Below are 21827 nucleotides of genomic sequence, written 5' to 3'. Positions count from 1 at the left end.
TAAATAAATTTAAAAAAGGAAATCCTGCAATGTGTACTAATATGGATGAACTTTGAGGACATCCTGCTAAGTGAAATAAGCCAGGCCCAGAAGGACAAATGCTGTATGAGCCTAATTAAAGGTATCCACAACAGTGTAACTCTTAGAAGCAGAGAATAATAGAATGTTGGTTACCAGGGACTGAGTGGAGGGGGACACTGGGAATTGTTAATCAATGGGTATGAAGTTTCAGTTATGCAAGATGAGTAAGTTGTAGAGATCTGCTATACAGCACTGTGCCTATAGTTACCAATACTGTATTGTATGCTTAAAAATCATTTAAGAGGGGCGCCTGGGTGGCTCAGTGGGTTAAGCCGCTGCCTTCGGCTCAGGTTATGATCTCAGGGTCCTGGGATCGAGTCCCACATCGGGCTCTCTGCTCGGCGGGGAGCCTGCTTCCCTTCCTCTCTCTCTCTCTGCCTGCCTCTCTGTCTACTTGTGATCTCTCTCTGTCAAATAAATAAATAAAAATCTTTAAAAAATCATTTAAGAGTGTAAGATCTCATGTTGTGTTCTTACCACAATAAAAAAAATAAATAAATAAAGGAGATGGGACGCCTGGATGGCTCAATCAATTAAGCATCCAACTCTTGGTTTCGGCTCGGGTCACGATCTCAGGGTCCTGAGATTGAGCTCTCTCTGTGCCGGGCTCCACACTCAACACGGGATCTGCTTAAGACTCCTTCTCCCTCTCCCTTTGTCCCCACCCCATCTCTAAAATAAATGTCTTTTAAAAATAAAAAACATGGGGCGCCTGGGTGGCTCAGTGGGTTAAAGCCTCTGCCTTCAGCTCAGGTCATGGTCTCAGGGTCCTGGGATCGAGCCCCGCATCAGGCTCTCTGCTCTGCGGGGAGCTTGCTTCCTCCTCTCTCTCTGCCTGCCTCTCTGCCTACTTGTGATCGCTCTCTGTCAAATAAATAAATAAAATCTTTAAAAAAAAAAAAAAAACTAGACGTGATCTGCAATGGATATGGTTCAGCGCTCAGCATCTGCGAAGCAGCGAGCACTTAGTAAACACCAAAATGGAAGCTGTTTGTTGCTCACCCAGTGACACCTTCAAGTACGTCTGATCAGCAATCTATTGTTTTAACAATATACACTTCTTTCTAAACATGGATATCCTCTTGTGGTGGGTTGTGTACATGTCTGCCTCTCCCTGTGACCCTGTACTCTCCAGACAATAATATTACTACAAAACCTTAAATGAATATTTCCTGAACCGACCTAAACCAGACTTCCCCAAAGTCTGACAAAAAATGTTTTTCAAAAGTCTGTAGACCTTTCTTGCCAATATGTGTGAAGTCTGTAATATCGAAGTCCTTATGGCAACAGGAAAAATGAATGGTGTATTTTTTTCCTCTTACCGAAAGTATTTTCAAACAGTCTAACTATTCAGATATCAAACTAATACCTATCTATAAATAAAGAATAGTAGTTAGAACTTCCTTAGAAGCTTGCAGTAAGGGTTCAACTCAATTGGGATGCCAAGCCAACTGGGTATTCACATAATTTGGCATAATTTTACTAGTCTTTTATGGTTCCAAGGTCTGGGCTTAATATAATTTCACCAAGATTTGTGGTTTTAGGTTTCCTCTGTTACCTTTCAGACATGACATCACTTGGGCATATTTCTTCTATCAATTAAACTCATAAAATATACAATGCTGAAGAAAATGAAGCAAGCACTTTCTGACGGTCTCCACAGCCAAAAGAAACAGAGCTCAAAGAGTTGAGTCCAGACAGTTCAAAGTGGAGGTAAAGAGAAAAAGGGAAAAAGAGGATGGGGAGGGCAGATGGAGACAGAGACAGAGACACACGAACCTCCCAATGAATCTTTTTTTTATTAGCTATTGAAATTTTCCGCTTGTCTACGTTTCCCATCACAGGACCAGCTAACAACTAGAACAGAACCTGTGAATCAAAATATTTCCATATATACATTCTGAATGGAATAAGTGAACCAACAGGCTGCCAACTCATATGAATGGAGAGCTGCCAGTATTTGTCTGAATTTTCTGATTTTTCATTATATTCCCTCCAGCAAAGGCGTTTGCAATTGAGTTGCTAATTAACCTGTATATATCCCTACATGGATATATGGGGAGTGTTCAAGGAAACTGTCCATCTCCTGTGACCTTTAAATAGAAATATTTCTATGTTTATCCCAAATTACCCCCTCTTTTTCATAAACCTTCAATAGATCATTGCCAATGAGTTAAAATGCCAATTCCTTAGCCTGGCCTTCAATATATTACATAAACCGGCTCTAAACTGCTTCCAGCCAGACTGATCTATTCATTGTTTCCTAAACAAACCATGTGCTCTTAGCACCGAGCCACAGCTCAGAACATTCTCCCTCCTCCCCCCTTCCACAGCCCATCCTCTAGGTCTTACTCACCGCTCTTCCACAGCCAGACCCCATCATGAATCTCCCCTAGGTTTTACCATTCACTCTAGCCTCTCAAGCTCCATATTTTGGTTTTGGTTAGACTCAGGACACTTGCATATGACCGGGCGCAGGAGCACACAAACATGTATTTTCTCTATCGAATCATAAAAAACTCGACGTAGAAGTCAGAAGACTGATTCTAAATCCTGGCTCTATTACTAGGTTTGGATAACTTCTCTCAGCCTTGGCTTCCTCATCTCAAAAATGGGGTTAATAATCTTTGAATGCCTCCCAAAAGGTATAATGAAGATGTGTCCTTTATCAGCCACAGATCTTCTCCAAATAGTTTATGGATCTTTCTGTATGTGATAAGTCTAGCTGATGATGAAGGTACTGGACCACAGCTGTAGGAAGTTCCGGAGTCTCCTCAAGTTTTCTCTCAATCCTGTGAGGTTAACATTGACTGACTACTCACTACTGAGCCAAGTTCTTTACAGGAATTAATTTAATCTCCTAACATGGGAGGCAGGTCCCAGAGCCTATCATCTTTACCAACCAGAGTACCTGTGAGACAGGCCCCCAACTATGCATTGGCCAGATGATTTCCATATCAGAGCCTCTCTCAGCTGGTCTTTCATTGGAAAAAAGACCCAATGAAGAGGGGGAACAAGTGAAATCGGGGTTTCTAGGAATCGTAAATGCTTGACTAAGATGCCTGTATGGTGCACTACAAGCTAAAACTAAAGCTGTCGCCATTTTCACTAGCACGGCCATTGAAATGGGCTCCCAGCTAAAAAGCTGAAAGGTACATTCTTAACCCAAGTATAGTTTTCTCTTTTTACAACTTCAAATAAACAAAGAAATACAAAAATCTGAAACACAACAACCCGACATCTTCAGTTGTTTTTGCTTACAGAATGTGCTGAAAAGTAAAACTGAAAGTCTATAGTTGCAGATTATTTTTACAGAGTCTGCAAATTTAGAAAGTCTTTATTTCATAGGTAATTACTTCATTTTCTGGAACTTCAGATCTTCAGGACAAAAGTCATGCTAAGGAGTTTCTTCAACATCTTTCTTCCCTCAAAAGTGATATTCAGGTGTTAGTTATAATGACCGTCTCCTCATTCTTTTTTCTCCCACTCCTTTACTCTTACCCTTTTCCTTTTTTTACCTTTATTCTTTACTTTCTGTTTCTCACTTTCTAAATTCAGTGTTAATGAAAATTTCAGTCAGTATCTGCCATCTTATCAGATGGACAGAAAGAACTCAAGCTTTCAGAAAAAAAATACTTTTTTGAGAAAAAAAAATTTTTAATATATTTTTCTTCCTAGTCTTTCCCCCCATAAGTTGGGCCTTATAGAAATAGATTAGAAAAAAAAAAAAAATAGAAAAAAAAAAAAAAAAGAAATAGATTAGATTTTTCAATATCTTTCCATATGCAAAGTTCAAATATATGGAGTTAAGAAGAAAGAACACACGTAAAACAAAATACAGATTACAACTCCCAATTCTGAGGACTATAAAAGATCTGAGTTGATTTTGTCTAACTTGGGGGCAGAAAAGGGAAGAGAACAGAGGACAGAGATCATTTTAGAAATTATATCCCTAATTCATATAAACTGGAAAATGAACAGAAATGAGTTCTTCTTGCGAATCAAAGTAAAAAGTGCTTTAGCTTCCAACTACACAATTCAGAGATCTTTTTTTTAATCTCATACCACAGTGGTTTAAAGTTAAGAGGTCACATTATTTTCTTCCCCCAACAATTAAAATTGAAGGTAAAATGCTACTGTTGAAAAAGAACTTGGAAGAGCTTCCAAGAGCTCCACTCTTCTAGAATACCTCTGACTTACCAGCCAACTGGTACAGAGTTGGTGTTCCCATATATCTAAGTAAAATCAGGACAACTGCTGTGAACACAAGTATTTGCCACACTAGAGCCTAATCAACTCTATGGACCACAGGCATGAACACAGAAACCGGTCTGCAGGAACAAGGTAACTCCTCGGAGAGTAAGGTCTTAGTGCAGAGTCTCATTGACAAACCACATCCAACTAATCACATCCAAGATCCCTTCCAGATTCCAATTCTGCTATTTCTACTAATGATTCTATTTCTCTTCTAATCAATCATACGCAAAATTTTCTCTTTACCCCTAAGGCCACCAAGTCACCAGACTTGGCTTATTAAAAGTGAGCATTTCTAGTTGATAATCCTACTTCTAAATTTTTTTTTTATTTTTAACTGATTTTATAATTTAAAAGTAATGAATTTCTAATCGCGACTTTGCCATAGTTATGCTAAGGAGTTGATCTCAAAGGCACAAAATATGAATTATGCAAGAACGCTATTTTTTATTGTAGTTTGGATGGGTTAGGAAAAGCCTCAATTTTTTCACTCTCCTAAGTCCTTCAGTATATTTTTCTTTTATTATTATGCAAGTTAAAGTTTTTTGGTAACAGGAATTCTTGCAACTGTAAAATAAAACTACATAGATGTAAGAAGTCATGTAAACGGTTAATGAACTTACCAAGGTTAGCAAAACTTTCATTGTAAATCAGTATGTACTCAGCAAATAAAAAATCATTATTAGTTGTATAAACACAAATTCCATTTTGACTCTACCCTTCATACTTGGCCTTTTGCTCTGCTTTTCAGGTACCGTCTGCATAGATTCAGGCAACAGCAATCTTTTCCTCCAATCAACACCCAAAACATTCCCCAGACCCTACACACCTGAAAAGATCAACCACCTCATGGGACTTCCCATTCCGTTGCCTACCAGATAAAAACCAAACTCCAAAATTCAAGGTTCTTTATTATGTGGCCTCTCCCTGATTCACAAGTATAGACTACATGTATTTTAGGCCAGTTTGAAAACATTATAAAAACTAAAACCTAAGAAAAGTTCACTCATAATCCTCCCTGTGGTTAAAAAAAGTCCCTTTTTTCACTTAATAAGTTTCCCTTTCAATGCCTTCCCAACTGCAAATAGGTGACCATGAAATTTTATCAGTACAGAACTTTCTGCCTTACTCTTGTCCTTTGTTTAGTAAACACTTTTTCATGTTTCTGTGTTAACTTGTTCTGTAATACCTCGACTGATCAGCCATATTGACCAGCACGTCACTCAAGGTCTCCGCTAGATCCTCTGGCATCTCTGTGCGAAGTGGAATAAAGACACGTGGACACCCTGATTTAAAAAGGCTATCAATGAAGGAGGAAAAAATCCCCCTGTGCATAAACAGGCAGGAAACATGGTTTGGAAGTTGGAGTCAGTCCGACCTCTTACCTAGCTTGTTTGGTCCCAGACAAGTTGCTTAGCCACTACAGACTTCAGTTTCTTCTCAGGGATAACGGTCACCACTATCTCATTAACCCATTGTGAGTGGTAAATCACCAAAGTCCTTAGAACCGTGCCTGGCACAGAACACTCAATATTTTCCTCCCCAGTAAAAAGTGTATCAATGTTCTCTACATTTCTGTGCTTATTTTTAAATACTTAAAAAAATTAGTCCCATGAGGGAAAAAATGTTTATCAACAAGGATCTAAATCTGAACTCTTCATCTCTTTATGTAAATTCACTAAAGATAGAGGTGGTCAACAGAATGATGACTATTCAGGAAATGTCATTCCTTTAAGATAATGATCTCGGGAAAAACAGTGAAATTTGTTCTGGGGATATCTTAGGAATAAATACTTTTGTAAGTTCACATTTTAGAGGAAACGTGGGTGTTGGTTTCCTCACCACATTGGGAAGGGTCAATCGGGGTGACCCTCAAGGTCTTGCCAGCTTTGGATGTATATGACCCAATTTTGCCATTAAACCACCCTCTACCCCATCACAAAGCTTCTGCTCCAGAAAAGACAGTTTCTTCCATCTTCCCCAAACATGCCTGACCTTTGATGTAAGCTTTTGCTCCTCTCATGCTTCTTCACTTTACTTCCACCAGAAGCACTTTCCTCACCCTGAACAGCAACTCTGGCCGTAACCCCAAGTCCCAGTTAAAATCTGACCCCAGGCTCTCAGTGCTCCACGGATTTCTTTAAAACCCAAAGCTTTTATTTACTGTCTATGTCACTCCTTATTTAAGTCTAATGGCATTAAGTAATCATTCTTAAAAATTAAAAATCACTTTCCCTTAAATCTGAATACAATCCTTGTCTTCCAAAACCTAGTATGTACACACATGCATATACAGCACCATTTATTTTAGCTAGACCTACAGCCACGTTAACAGGAATCTTAACTGAAGGCACGCAAGACTCTTGGCTTACAACACCGTACAATTCCGGTCACTACTGCATCAGTCTCAGAATTTTGACCACTGGCCAAGCTGACAAATTCATGTAATACAGAATCTAATACCTGATATAACTCAAGGTGAATGTCATGTCCTAAAATTTTTAGTAATCCATTTTAAATAGTTAAAAAATGAAGTTTGGGGCACCTGCGTGGTGCAGTGGGTTGAGCCTCAGCCTTCGGCTCAGGTCATGATCCCAGGGTCCTGGAATGGAGCCCCACATGGGGTTCTCTGCTCAGCAGGGAGCTTGCTTCCCGCCCCCCCCCCCCCGCCTGCCACTCTGCCTACTTGTGATCTCTCTCCCTCTGTCAAATAAATAAATAAATAAAATCTTTTAAAAAGAAATTAAAAAAAAAAAATGAAGTCTGGATACAAAGAGGAGAGTGCGTCACATTACAATTTTCTTTAAAAATGGTGTTTTTCTTTAATCAAGCCCCACTTATAAAGTGTTTTAAATTTCTTAAAATCTCATTTCCTCTTCCAGCTTTAGCTAACACATTTTGCCAAGTGATAAAGGATGAGATCACTGAATCTACATTCTTATCTGGAGATTAAGAGAAGGGAACTAAAATCTGCATTTGGATCCAAAGACATATTCCTAACAAACAAAGCTACCAGAATAAGCTACAGAACACGAATTAATACCCTTTTATGCTTTCCCCAAAAATGGTAACATGAATACAATATACCTTAGGGGATCAAATTCTTAGATTAAAGAATAATAATATGATAACAGAGGGTTATTTAAATTTAAAAGGCAGTGGGTTTTGTTCTAGTACGGGGTGATGGGGAGCCGTGAGGTCATCATATTATAACATGGGAGCAGTCACGATACCCTGCCACCATGTACGATGAGCTCTCGTGGCCATCGTGCTCACCCGTGACTTACGAGTTTTTCCAGTTTGAAGCCTCATCACCAGTGTGTAAACTGTAAACTCTGGAGGCCACAGGGAGAGAAGCAGCTCTGGTGGCATTGGAACTGAAGATACTCAGGTAGAGAAACCATCTGGTGGTGGTGGTAAGGAATGAATGGAACCAGATGAAGGGGAGACAGTAGGAGGAGAAAGAACAAAGTAGAGGAGGCAAAGACAATCAGAAAGGAGATGGCAGAATGGAAAAGAAGGACAACGAAAAGAAATCCAAAAAGTGAAGGAAGTGTGGGCAGCAGAGAAAGAAAGGGGAGAGAAGGAGGAGGAAGAGAAAAGAAATGTAAACAATCTTTGGGTATATGAAAAGCAACATGTACCATATGCCTGTACTTCTGATCGCTGTTCATTTGGTTTTTTTAAGTCACAGATGCTATCAAATGACCATATACAGAATTACAATCCAGGCACAAATCCATGAACTACAAGAGCTGAATGGAATGTCATTGATATACGTTGTTTAAAAACAAAAGCAAACAACTAAGCTTCAGATCAATAAGGAGAATGAAAGTTACTGCCACATTGATTTTGAGTTTCTAGAACCCATCAAGGAAGAGTCAAGGGAAACCCCAATGTTCCATTCCTCAGCCTGAAACTGTTCAGATGCAAGACAGAAGAATGTGATATGGGTTTCTTAGTTGGTCATCTTCAAGCACATCTGCCAACCAGAAAGGTCAGATACTTCCTGCGTTTCTCAGAAGAACATTTCCATCATATCTATCCCTACACTTTTTTTTTCAATTTAAATTGAATTTTTTTTTCCAATTTAAAATGAATTCTAGCAAGATCTACCTTGAGCCAACTGTCAAGCAAGTCAGGCTGGACATGGATGTCCCTGCCCTGTGCCTTCTAGGGTGCAGGACTACAGTTCTCCTTGAATCAAAGATATTTCCATATTTTACTGACTCCTCCACTCTTCCACAAACAACGTGCTCTCAATGAACAGTCCTCATAACTCAAAATTAGCCCTAACAAATTATTAATCAGGAAAATTGATCTTTATTGAGGGGTAGCTGGCCAATAGGTGATACGTTCCAGGTAAGAAAACGATAAAAAAGCAACTTAAAATGTGCTTCATCAATTAAATTCCTTACATATAATTATATCTCTACTAAGGGTAAGAATTCCTATTCACACACAAAGGTCATGAAGGGAATTCTTCACACATGACTGGCCTTTCTTCAACTTCCAAATCAGCCTTGTCCACATGTAGATTTGGTGAAGGCTAGCTAGTGATAGAGTTCTCAGCCTGTTGCAAAGACCATGAGATAGACTGAAACACTGCTCTTCATTATTATTAAACCATTCATATCCATTAATATTTCTGGCATCTCCAAACATGGAAAATCTGACTGGTTGATCAGAAGCATCATATTCAAATGCCAAACCCGTCAGCAAACCTGAACTTCGTTATTGAGGTATTTACTTTCTATGACCAAAACCCAAGTCAAAGGGACAAGAAGTAATCAGAGGGCTAATAATATGAAAAGTCTGCAAGCCACATTTTCACGACTTACAACTTGACACACAGACCCTACTACCAATGACCCAATACCCATGGGAATCTTCAACACTGACAGGGACAACATCCACATGACAGATCAAGCCTAGAGTAAGTGACATAAATTTTTTAGGTTACAAAGAATAAGCAGCAGTGGGGAAGGGAAGGCTAATTAATAAAATATTTATTCAGTTATTTATGAACTTGCTCTGGATGCCATCTCTACCCTGACAGGCCGGAGTTCTGATTTAGCCATCCTAACCTTAACGTTAAGTACAGTGTCTGGCAATTTACAGAAGCTCAAAAATATTTTTCGGTGAATGAATGACTGTAGGTAAGAGAGAACAATCTTAGTGATATTGTACTCATTAGTCGTACAGGCGGTCAGCACCCATCTTTCCTCAGCTTGGTGGCATTTCAGCCATGACAGACTGGAGAAGAATCCTTAAGAGGAAACAAAAGGTTGACAACTGAGCACACTAACCAAAGGAACACTGCTTAAAAGCATTCAGTTAATAAAAATGGTCACTACAGGGGGGCCTGGGTGGCTCAGTGGGTTAAAGCCTCTGCCTTTGGATCGGGTCATGATCCCAGGCTCCTGGGATCGAGCCCCACATCGGGCTCTCTGCTTGGCAGGAAGCCTGCTTCCTCCTCTCTCCCTCTGCCTGCCTCTCTGCCTACTTGTGATCTCTGCCGGTCAAATAAATAAATAAAATCTTAAAAAAATAAAAATGGTCACTGCAACATCTTGCACCTCTAAGAACACGTCCCACAGAACACACACCTGAGCTACCACTGGAAGAAGGCAGGGGAGTATGAAGAGTCAACCAGGAATTCCTGAGATCCTCAAATCTCAAGAAGCGCTGCCTCGACCCAGAAAACAGAGCCTAAGTCACGAAGTCAGCTGCCCCCTGGTTTCGGAAACTCATCTACGGAGTCCTCTGCACTCTACCATTCGGCAGCAGAATTCTCCTCCTATGCCAAATGCAGGGCTGGTGTCTCCCCAAAACTATTCAAAGCTGTAGAGCATTGCCCTAGTCATGATCCCATGATCTCCCGAAGAAACTCTCTTTGCCTCACCGGAGATGCAAGTGCTGTGCAGAAAGATACAGCACTGCGTGGTACAGGACCAGCCACAAAAGTGAGGCACTCTGCTGTCCCAGCATCGCCCAGCGAACGCGCCTCCCTCTGGGTTCACGAAACTCACCGCAGCGCAGAATGTCTTCCTGAGCGGGACACGCTGTTGCCCACGGGGGAGGGCAGGTTGCTCCCTCTGTGCAGATCCTCGATAGACCTACTCCAGGGCTTTGATTTGTCCACCGAGCTCTCCACCGTGCTTTCCACGCTCTCGAAATCAAAACTAAAACAAAAGAGAGATCCCACTCAAGACTTAAAAGTGGACAATCACACAATTACACGGCTATGCCTAACCGGCTCCTTCCAACCGCGCATCTGCACCCGATGGCGGGGGGTCCTCACAAGTAGAGGAAACTCAAAAGGCAACACCAATGCCAAAGAATGTCCACGGACTCAGAGCTAGCCTCGAAAATCCAAAATGACAAATACTGGGCAAGGCCAACGCACAGATGAACAACAGGGAAAAATTAATAGCAACGTATCATTTGTATTTTACTACAAGGTTTACTAACTTACCAACGGCTAACACTGCTATGGTGGAAGGGCAGGGAAACGTCTTCCAGCTGTCTTCATTTTGCTTTAACAAGTCAATATGTAGGCTTATACTAATTTATTCCTACCCATCAATTTTCACTGAGCATTTTCTCCTAGTGTGTTGGCAAGTGTACTTTTCCAACCATATGTGATACATTACTTGCAAAGTTATGGATTTGCTTTGATTTTGGAATCTCTTCCCAATGTGGTGCTCTTTAAAGCAGGACTGGTGTTTCTCTGACATTTTTTGAGGTTATTACTCATGTTGACCGTGTTAGAATAAATGGCAAGTTAAGTTGCTCATTCTTGTATAATTTGGGGAACAAAATTTTTAAACAGCCAGGCCTTTGTGTTCTGTGCATTTTCCCATCCCAAAGACAGGAGCTCTGCCTTCTCAAAAAAATATATTTTATCAATTGTTTCTACCTCTAGTTCCACCCAGCAACACCTGATCAGACAGAGAATAAACAGAAGGCGGCTGTAATTAATACCAGATGGAAGGTTTGGACAGCGATCTCAGAACAGACAGTAACAATACATATTGGCAATAATAAGGATGACTTTTCATAAGGGTACCATCGCCAAAATAAAATATTTTGTTAGAATCGTCATCTGTAAACTAGGCGATGCTGTCCCTCTATTAAATACTAAGCCAGGCGGCGGCCAGGACAGATCGTCAGTGAATCCATCTGGCAAGTTTGTCACGCCTTGGGATGCAGGAAGCAGAGCTGAACAGAAAAGAGGTGGGATTGAGTAATCAAATCCTTAAACACTAAAAATAGAAGCCTACAACTGATATTGGAGAAGGTAAGCCAACGGGGCACCCCTAACATCACCCATGTCATCAACACTCTCTCCAAGTCACTCTGCAGCACCCCCACGTCCTTCAGCTGTCCCACAGGCTTATGCTCCTCTCAGCTCGCCCACCTCATGGAGCAGGAGGAGAAGAAACACACCTTGGTGAAGTATCCTTTTCTAGGAAGAGAGGATGAGCCTACTGGTGCACATTACCTGGGCTAGGAAATTATCACAAGCCAAAAGGACAGTAAGAAATTTTTCAACCCATTAGTTTCAAGAAAAAAATGTAAGTTATGTCTCTATATATAATTTATCTAAATAAAGCAACACAAAACCAAAATTAATAAGCAGAGCATGTAAAGGTAATGCCAAGAAAAAATAAAAGTGAAGAAGGAAACCAAAACTCTGAATTCTGATCTTCTGCTGGATTTGGTCTTATGCCACATCTAGAATTCCCTCATGGTAACTCTGCTTTCTCCCACTGGTCTGAAGTGAGGGTACGCCTGGGAAAGCTGGGTGCATGAGCTCTACTGTGATGTAGGTAAAAGGTAAATTATAGCAAACATGTAATACATAGCATGCCATCCTTTTTCACTACAACTGAAGTCTCTTAGCTCTTCCTTAATTCCAAAACTCTTCCTCCAGATTTTAAATTATGCAGCAGGGTAATATTATTGTGTTTTGTCGTATAATATTAAGTGTAAGAGAAGTTAGCAGTTTTTGACACAATGGACATAGATAAGATACAATCCTTGGAGGAACACACTATAAAACTAGGATTATATTTCAGAGGACAACTTTCTAGAAAGGCAAGAACGTATCTATTGGTGTTTCTTACTCTTTTCCATATCATAAACAGGAGATATCACACCTGAAACTGATCAAGCCAGTTTCAGTTTGTACTGTAATTTCTGCATCCACTAGAAAGGAGTAATTACAGCTTCCTTCCCAAGAATTCTTAAGGAAGTGCTGAGGATTATAACATCTGGTTAAGTCTTAGAACTTCTTTGCAGTGATGCAATATAAAAAACAAGTTACTGCTTTTAAAAGAAGCATTGGGGCGGGGGACAGGGGCAGAAACACCACCTGCACCCAAATGTCTTCCGGTCAAATTAAAAATACAGTATTACTTCCTCAGTCTGTATGTGTGTGTGTGTGTGAGAGAGAGAGAGAGAGAGAGACAGAGACACAGAGAGAGAGAGACTCAGAGAGAAAGAGAATCGGTGGATACTGCAATATTCTTTGATTAAAGAAGTAAATGCAAAAAGAATGTCGCATCCAAATGTACACTTTTCAATTTCTTCCTCCAGAAGCCTAGCAAAAGGGAAAATTTTATGAATTAACAAGAAACAAGGTTAACTAAATTGATTTTCCTTCCTGGTCTTTTGCAATTTTCCGCCTTCACCTGATGAAAGGTAAGTCAAAACAACACAAATACATATAAAGTAGAAAATGGAAAAGCCTCTTGTTAATTCCTTTTTCCAGTCCTACTTGATTTGGTATATCTGCTATCATTTTCTCTGCATTTACTAGCACATACAAATACAAACAAACATATACATATACATAATTTTTTTAACAAAAAGTTTCTTTTCTGTGTCTTGCTTTATTCACTCAGCAATACATCTGACACCTCCTTCAGTGACTGCCAGGGTCCTCTACCATATGGATTTATGTAAGCCGAGCACTAAGGAAAGCACTTTTGAAAATAAGCACTCTAAGGGTGATTTTTACTTCCCTATTTTACTTTTGCCTTAAAAGCATTTCTATGGATGATTCTATGATTTGCTTTTAGTTACTTGAGTAGAAACAAGCCTCCTTAAACCTTACAACATCTGCTTCTGGGTTTCTCCCCTCGGTGTGGTATAGAATTTTGCCACTCACTTCCATCTTCTGTGACCACAAGAAATTCAAAAGCCAACAAGCCAAGTTTTACTTACGTTACCGCATACTGTGCAAATGACAGATACTCCACCAGAACATCAAGACCTCTGTTTTCTTCATTCAGAAACTCTCTGACCCATCTGTCAAAAAATAAAGACAATTATTAAAGAGGTTCATCACACGGTCTGCTGTGAGAGAGCCCAGGGAACGCTGTTACTGTTCTGCCAGAAACATTCACTGAAAGGGAGTCATGGAGGAAGGCCTAGACTCCATCACACCTAGAAGGAACTTTTCCATAGTGCAACAACAACAACAAAAAACCCAAACCAAAAAACCACAGCATTTTGGGGCACCTGGATGGTATAGTCAGTTAAGCATCTCATTCTTGGTTTCGGCTCAGGTTATGATCTCAGGGTCCTGGGATGGAGCCAGTGCCGGGCTCTGCACTGTGTGTTGGGGGGGCAGGGAGGCAGCAGGGGGTAGTGTCTGCTCCAAGACTCTCTCTCCCTCTGCTCTCCCCACCCCCCCACTCTCTCCCTACAATAAATAAATCTTTGGAAAACAAAAACAAAAACAACTACAGCATTTCAATGTATAAGAAGAGGGGGCAAAATGTAGACCTGCATCTCCCTTGCATTTTACTACTTGGGAGACTTAGCATAAAGTGTAAGAAGTATTCTAAAAAAAGGAACTTGCTAACTGTACATTTTCCACCACAAGTGACCCACAGCCTGTTCAAGGAGCCAAGACTGCACGGGGAATGTGGCAGGCCCGGGACGTGACGACATGCACACTGAAATCCAGGCGTGATTCCAAGTCCACATTCAACTCCTTCTTGGCACACTAAGCCATCGAAAACACTCAAGTAGCCAATGAGACACCAGTGTTTAGGGGTTCCTGGAAATTCAATAGGGATCATGATCTGCTTAATTTTTTCCATGAATGTTAAAACCTCTTAAAAACTTGCAGGCACCACATACCATTAACAAAGCCAAGACATGACATATCATGTCTTCTTTTTTTTTTTTTTTTTAATTCATTTTAAGTAATATCACCTTGCCTTTGAGTGGTGGGTTTGAATGCAGTTTACTGAGAATTTTTACTCATTTTCAATTACACTTCATAGTAACTCTTAACAATGAAGCCCCATGGTCAAACTGAACCTTCAGGTACAGAAGATAAGCACCTGTCACCGCCCATTGCAGATTTCCTCCAGGACATTCCTCTTTGAAGAATGTATGATACCTGATTAAACCTTCTCTGGGTTTGAGACTTCAACAAATAATAAGTCAAAAGGTCAGCAGAAATGGACCTTGAGGTACATCAGCCAAATGCATTCCCAACCTGATTGCCTTCCTCCATAAACACCAAGCCAAAAAAAAGCCCCACCTGCTCTAAACACGACAGTCAGTTTTATAAACTATGAGAACACCACAATCGAATTTTAACTTTAAGGCTGAGCAACCCCTCAAAATCTTTGTCTTTTTTTTTTTTTAAAGATTTTATTTATTTATTTGACACAGAGAGAGAGAGAGATCACACGTAGGCAGAGAGGCAGTCAGAGAGAGAGAGGGGAAGCAGGCTCCCTGCTGAGCAGAGAGCCCAATGTGGGGCTCCATCCCAGGACTCTGGGATCATGACCTGAGCCGCAGGCAGAGGCTTTCACCCACTGAGCCAGCCAGGTGACCCTCAAAATCTCTGTCTTAAAGGAAGAAAAAAAAATCTGGTGGACTCAGGATGCCTGTTTTAAAATTCTTTTGGGGGCTCCTTCCCCTTTGTTTCTGTTTGTTCTTTTGTTTTACCCTCAAGCTCATTCTTTCTCATACTTCTACCAACTCTGGGATGCAAACTCAGGCCTGCAGGGAGTTCCAGAGGGCAGCAAAGCAGGAAAAACAGACAGCTTATCTCTTTATTTTCCCTCACATGCCTCAGGCAGGCTATCACAAAAAGTAGGCACCCAATACAGCCCCACGGAAGCAAATACCCGTTAATTAAAAAACAAAAAACCTGAGGTGGCAAGCAAAAGAACCACCCATCGGGCCTCATGAGAGCTGGTTCTCAGTCCTGTTGAAACTTCCCTTCCAGACCAGCACATACACCAGCTCACGGCATCTACCTCAGGATACTTTTGGCTAATTTATTTTAATGATTCTCTCTATACCACTAGATCTCAGGAGGCATGAGACGTTTTTAAGTGCTAATAATTAGAAGCCTAGAAAGAGGTAAACACACACATATACACAATACACATTTTCTGTTTATAACTGGTAGGAGACTAGACAAAGGCCGGCACTCACTATGAAATCCATGGACTAGCCGTTCTTGAAACTCAAGTCTCTGAACAGCTTCTCCAAGGCTTCCCTGTGGCCCTGGTCTGGGGCTCTGACCACACCACTGTGGCTGGCCCTAAGTGACAGGTGTGTGGCGGGAATCCCCGGGGCTGGGTGCAGGGGTGTTCACTTTAGAATGCAAAGTCGCCCTCCGTTCCAGAGTCTTCAGAGTCATCTAAGTCCCACGTTCTCTATCCCAGTGGCTCATAAAAACACTCCAGTGTAGGAGCTGAGAACCACCACTATTGTAATGCCTTCTGGTTGACCTCCCAGACACACGGCCCCTAAGAAGTAGGGATGGTCCGGGACAGTCCGTGGACCTGTCATGGTCTCAACTGCCAGCACCTCCAACTCAGGGAGTTTGGCCACAAAGTGGAGAAGGCAAATGACTCACAGAAGAGAATACAAAAAAAAATAAAAATAAAAAAAAGGAAGGGAGGGAAGGAAGGAAGGAAAGAGCCAAGTACATCCAGAGCCACGATTCTCAACTCAAAATGCTAATATGCATGTATTTTGATTCAGGGATAAAAACTATTATGAGCTTCTCCTGCTTCATCTCCATGCCCTCCTAGGTTCCTCCACCCTCACTCGCTGACTTGGAGCGTAAGTGCCTTAACACAATGTTGAAAGTGAAGGGCACGGTTCCTAACCAGTCGGCTAGCATGTATCAGGTCCTGCCTCTGAGAGGTTCGATTCCACACAGCTAGCCCTGTTTCTCTAAGCCATGTGATGTTCCCTGCGTCTTTGATCTGGCCCAGATACCCCTAGGTGATTTAGGAAAGAGTAAGAACAATCCACCACGGCTGACTACCTATTTCCTCTGTCCAATGATACCAGGTTAGCAAAGTCACTGCAGCAAAAAGGCTACGACGGGTTTACAGGAAAAAAAAAAATTCTTCACCTCCCCCACCCCCCTCTGGTTCTCTCAATCTCTGTCTCCACCACACTTGGGATATTCTGTGTGGGAGAGAACAGAGGTAAGAGTCAGCTTCCGGGGAAAGGAAAACAATATAGAAAGAAAATGGGTAAAGATGAAAAATGGGCGGGACGCCTGGGTGGCTCAGTTGGTTGGACAACTGCTTTCGGCTCAGGTCATGATCCCGGAGTCCCGGGATCGAGTCCCGCATCGGGCTCCCAGCTCCACGGGGAGTCTGCTTCTCCCTCTGACCTTCTCCTCGCTCATGCTCTCTCTCACTGTCTCTCTCTCAAATAAATAAATAAAATCTTTAAAAAAAAAAAAAGAAAAAAGATGAAAAATGGGCAACTTTCAAAGCAGCATCTTTAATCTAAAGGCATAAAAAAAATGGATGTCCCATTATGTAGATTTATGCAGGTGATCATGCAATGACATATCATAAATTTAGGGTTCCTCTAGTAAATAATTTCCATTTTTCACTTCTGTGCATGCTCCACACACTTTTTTACATATTGCCAGTACGCACACCGTTTCAAATTGGATGATTATAGGTTTTGGAAACTAGAATCGTTTCTGACTCCAGCAGCACGCATCACTTACTGAGTACCCCACAGATTCAGGGTAATTACCATATGTTGTAAATCTGAATTAGGCAAATTCCAAATCAGGGGCTCAGGAGCTGGAAGAAACCATGATAATGAAAAATAGCTCTGGGGGAAAAAAGTCTTTCTCAAGGAAGGGATCTGAGTGCAGACACAAGAGTCACTGCTTTATTGTAGACAGGTCAAAGCTGTTTCAGAGAGGCTGGTTTCTCTCTGCCCTGTTCCTCGGCCCCCACCACCAGTTTTAGAATCTCATTGTTCTGATCTAGAAAATGAAGTCTCAAGGGAACTTTCTGGTTCCAAATTTCTGAGATCAAACAAAGCAAACCCAAGATCACAAGATAAAGGGACAAGGGGTGAACTCCTTTTGTCTGTCTCCTTAGAGAGGCACTCCTAACACAGGCTGGAAACTGCAGCTGCTGAAAAATCATGAAAAACAAAAAAAAATCATGAGAAGCAAGAGAAAGAAGGTAAGCATTCCCCAGATTCAGCATCAGCTACCAAATCTATCCTGCAAGACTGCATCCCAAGTTGGGGCTCAGCGCAGCCCCCCACAGCACTAGGAGGCCCCGAGACCCTCTGAAGGGTTTGTGACATTACAACCATTTTCATAAAAATATTAAGATCGTACTGGCTTTTCACAGTGCTGGCACCTGCATGATGGTACAAAAGGAATAGTGGATAAAACTGCAGCTAGCCAAAGTACACCTCTTTATTGTGTTCTCACACCAAGCCCTTGGAAGGCAAACAAAAAGTCAGCTTCATTTGAAACGGTTCTTAATGAAGCAATGAAAATTATGCATTATTACTAATGCCTGTCCCTTGAGGTTATATCTTTTACATTTTCTATGTGACAAAATGGAAAGCCCACATAAAGTACTTCTGCTGCCTACCCTAGGACCACAGTCGTCTCCAGGAAAAGCACCTGTGCAGTTGTTTGAGTTACAGACTGAACTAGCTGTTGTTTTTTACATGAAATGTAAAATGACTAACAACTGTGGTTATTCTGTCTTGGGTGTTTGACAGACATTTTCTCAAAAGTGAATGAAGTGAGCTTGCCATCTCGAGGAAAAGAACTGATGGTATTTGTTGTCCATGATAAAATTTGAGGTTTCCACCAAAAAAAAGGAATATTTTGGAACACTTGTATTGACCACAAGCTTGACAACTTCCTGGTACTTAAAATATATTCAGATGAGACTGGTAATTATTAACAAATGCGACTGTTTTTATATTGTAGAATAAAATGTCTCCATTTTTTAAAGATCGGTATAACCCAGTGAACAACATTTTTCAGAAGACCAATTCATGATGTTACTCAAAATTACACCTGGGTAGAAAGACCTATTCAATTTTCAAAACAGCACAGTGAATTTTAATTTAACAAAGTACAAAAGCTCACTGATAGCATTTCAGATCCCACGTTGCAAGGAACTCTAATTACTGCTCCTTGGAGGATGGTATATTATCAAAGAAGAATATCCACAAAAATCAGAAAAGTTTATTTAAAAACTACTTTTTTCAGGCGCCTGGGTGGCTCAGTGGGTTATGCCTCTGTCTTCAGCTCAGGTCATGATCCCAGCATCCTGGGATCGAGTCCCGCATTGGGCTCTCTGTTCAGTGGGGAGCCTGCTTCCCCCTCTCTCTCTCTGCCTGCCTCTCTGCCTACTTGTGATCTCTGTCAAAAAAATAAATAAAATCTTAAAACAACAACAACAACAACACTACTTTTTTCAAGTGACGTATGTGTGTAAGGCCAGGTTTTCCTCATACATATCTTTGCATACAATACAACATATTACAACAAATCAAATGCAGACAAAGAAATCTGAATCCAGCCGCTTTCTATTAACCAGATATTAAAGAGATTTGTAAAAATGTAAATCAGTCCCATCCTTGTCACTAATTTTTCCTTCTTGCTTTGGAAAATAGTTATTTTTCACCAAATATGTTGTCTGTGCTATGTTTACCATTTTGTATTTATATATGTATATTATTTACCTTAAAATAAATACTAAATTCGATTGAATAAGCAAAATTAACATTTATCGGTTTAAATTTCCAATATGGTAAACATTAAGAGAAAAAAACTCCATATAAACAAAAGTAGATTAGGATTCAAAATAATTTAAGAGAGTTAAGGCGTCCTAAATCAAAAAAATTTAATAACTTCCAGTGTAGATAACATCGGAACGTATCTAAGTTCAAATCTCATTTCTTCTCGGTTATGGGGACTGGAGCAAGATAATTAATAAGTGATTCCGTTTCCTCATCTATAAAACAGGCTCAGAGGTAAAGGCCAATAATAAGATTTTTGTAAGAAATAACACACTGAACATGTTTAATAAATGATAAGATAGCAATCTTGAGGATTTCAAAGACTCGACAACTAAGAATGAATTAAATGGGCGCCTGGGTGGCTCAGTGGGTTAGGCCGCTGCCTTCGGCTCGGGTCATGATCTCAGGGTCCTGGGATCGAGTCCCGCATCGGGCTCTCTGCTCAGCAGGGAGCCTGCTTCCCTCTCTCTCTCTCTCTCTGCCTGCCTCTCCGACTACTTGTGATTTCTCTCTGTCAAAAAAAAAAAAAAAAGAATGAATTAATTATAGGGTCGCTTGATATGCTCATCCCCCAGACATGTTGTATACCCGTTAAAACCAGCCTTACTCCTCTCTTCTCTTTTGGCCTGGCCCAGCCAGAACTGGGTCACCAAGACACCAGGAAATGCAGGAGGGAAGACAGACCTTCTCTGAGAGTTTCCGGGCTCCTTCGCCTTTGTACAAACCTTGTCCCTGCCAGCTGGCACACTGCTCCCACAACCTCAGGCCCATTCTTTCAGCTCCAGTGAGATAAAGTGAAATGAGCATCTTTCAGAACTTCTATGTTCTCCCACTCAGGATGAAAAGCAATTTTCTATCATAATGGAGAGCTCTATTTAAAATAGAGTACCTCCAAGGAGAGAGAAGCTATACCTCAGTGCCATGGAATAAAGCCCATAAACCTATCCAGCTCACCACCATCCCCACCCCTTGACTCTTATCATCCTGACATCCAAAATATCATGACATGTGCCCACTCACGCCGCAGAGCCAATGTGTTCTCACAGTGTGTGGCTCCTTTCAATGGTATTTTGAGTCATTTCAAGGGCTTGGATTAGTCGTCATCTAATTCTTATCTATTATTATAGTTCCTAAGGGTAAATGAATAAGATTTTTTCGAGTCCAATTCTTATTTCAATTTGGCTCAAAGAAAATTAATTTTCTTTCTTAGAAGATTGCTCCATTTACAGAGTTTTTGGCTTATATCAAAACTCAGAACAGACCCTTCACTTGACAAAGCTGTAGCCTGGAATGTTATCTCAGCAAAGCCCCAGACTTTAAACTTAAAACACAAGTGTGTGCCAGGAATAACTTCTTCAGGACAAGTAGATTTTTAAATGTAATTCTTCCTTTTCATTTCTGGGAATTGCGATCTCCTAGGTGTCAGGGTCATTTTAGAGAGAGAAAGTACAATCTCTGTATGGAATTCCTTAGAGATACATAATATTATTGATTAAATATTGCTTGCAACAAGCCTAACGATAGTTATCATATTTTGAGTCAATATTTGTATGAGACCCTATATAAGGTCTTTTATAAATTTATCTCATTTAACCTTGCAACATTTCTATTGGCAAATATCATTATCCTCATTTTATAGATGAGAAGTTAACTTAGGTCACACGGTAAATAAATACAAAGAATTTATGTACTTTAGCTAAGTGGCTTATTTAATAACTAATCAAGGGCATGGCAAAACCTGAACCAATGGGCACCCAATTACCATTCTAATACGGTACCTCAAGAGAGTACAATAAAGTCTATGAATCCCTTAGATAGCCCATTGCATTCCAAGAATTCCTCACTGTAGTAATTGATTATTTTCACACTACTGAATAATTCAGAAGATTTCCCTATCAAACGAGGTCAAGCGAGTTCATTTCCTTCAGAATTAGGGTCCGGCACAGGCTTGGATTTTCAGGACAGTAGAGACAGGTCCAAACCTTGGTGTGCGTGGTTTTGTTTTGCACAAGGCTAGGCTAATAAGTGGTTGCATACAACCAGACAAGGCACCTCCATGAATGTTTCTGCAGCTAAAGCCAAAGCTTTCAGAAAGTCTCACACATAGGTGGTAGACAAAGGGAAAGTTCAGATGCTCAAGAAGAAAGAAATGTGAGAATCGTTCAACATGCCTACAGCATCCAAAACAGCACACCACTCCGATTGCTTACAGATTTGCACTGGCTCCCACCCAACCACAGCTCTTCTACTCAGCCAACTCTGTATTGGAAATGACTGTCTTGCTTTGGTATTTGATGGTCAATTTCACGTTATTTCAGCAGTGCTTGAAGAAATGCTCATCGACAATTTGAGAAGCCCTGGCTGTAGCTCATTCCACCGTTGTTGATCCCAAGTGCCAACAGTACGGG

The 21827-nt window shown here is 40.8% G+C and overlaps 1 protein-coding gene and 1 long non-coding RNA gene across 2 annotated transcripts in view; both read right to left on the bottom strand.

Moving 5' to 3' along the window:
• The window catches only part of FMNL2 (formin like 2), a 319987-nt gene that overhangs the window by 84460 nt on the left and 213700 nt on the right, over positions 1 to 21827 (bottom strand). The window contains 2 exon segments of the mRNA XM_032355571.1: positions 10368 to 10520; positions 13570 to 13653. Coding sequence (XP_032211462.1) covers positions 10368 to 10520; positions 13570 to 13653 — 237 coding nt within the window.
• Positions 14530 to 15008, bottom strand: LOC116597610. The gene is made up of 2 exons (XR_004288689.1): positions 14826 to 15008; positions 14530 to 14768 (listed from the first exon to the last, which is right to left on the bottom strand). It is a non-coding gene; the product is annotated as an uncharacterized LOC116597610 (long non-coding RNA).

Source organism: Mustela erminea, chromosome 8 (genome assembly GCF_009829155.1).
Source record: "Mustela erminea isolate mMusErm1 chromosome 8, mMusErm1.Pri, whole genome shotgun sequence".
Taxonomy (NCBI): domain Eukaryota; kingdom Metazoa; phylum Chordata; class Mammalia; order Carnivora; family Mustelidae; genus Mustela; species Mustela erminea.
The sequence above is the reverse complement of the archived record's forward strand: the minus strand, read 5'-3'. Positions and strand labels throughout refer to the sequence as shown.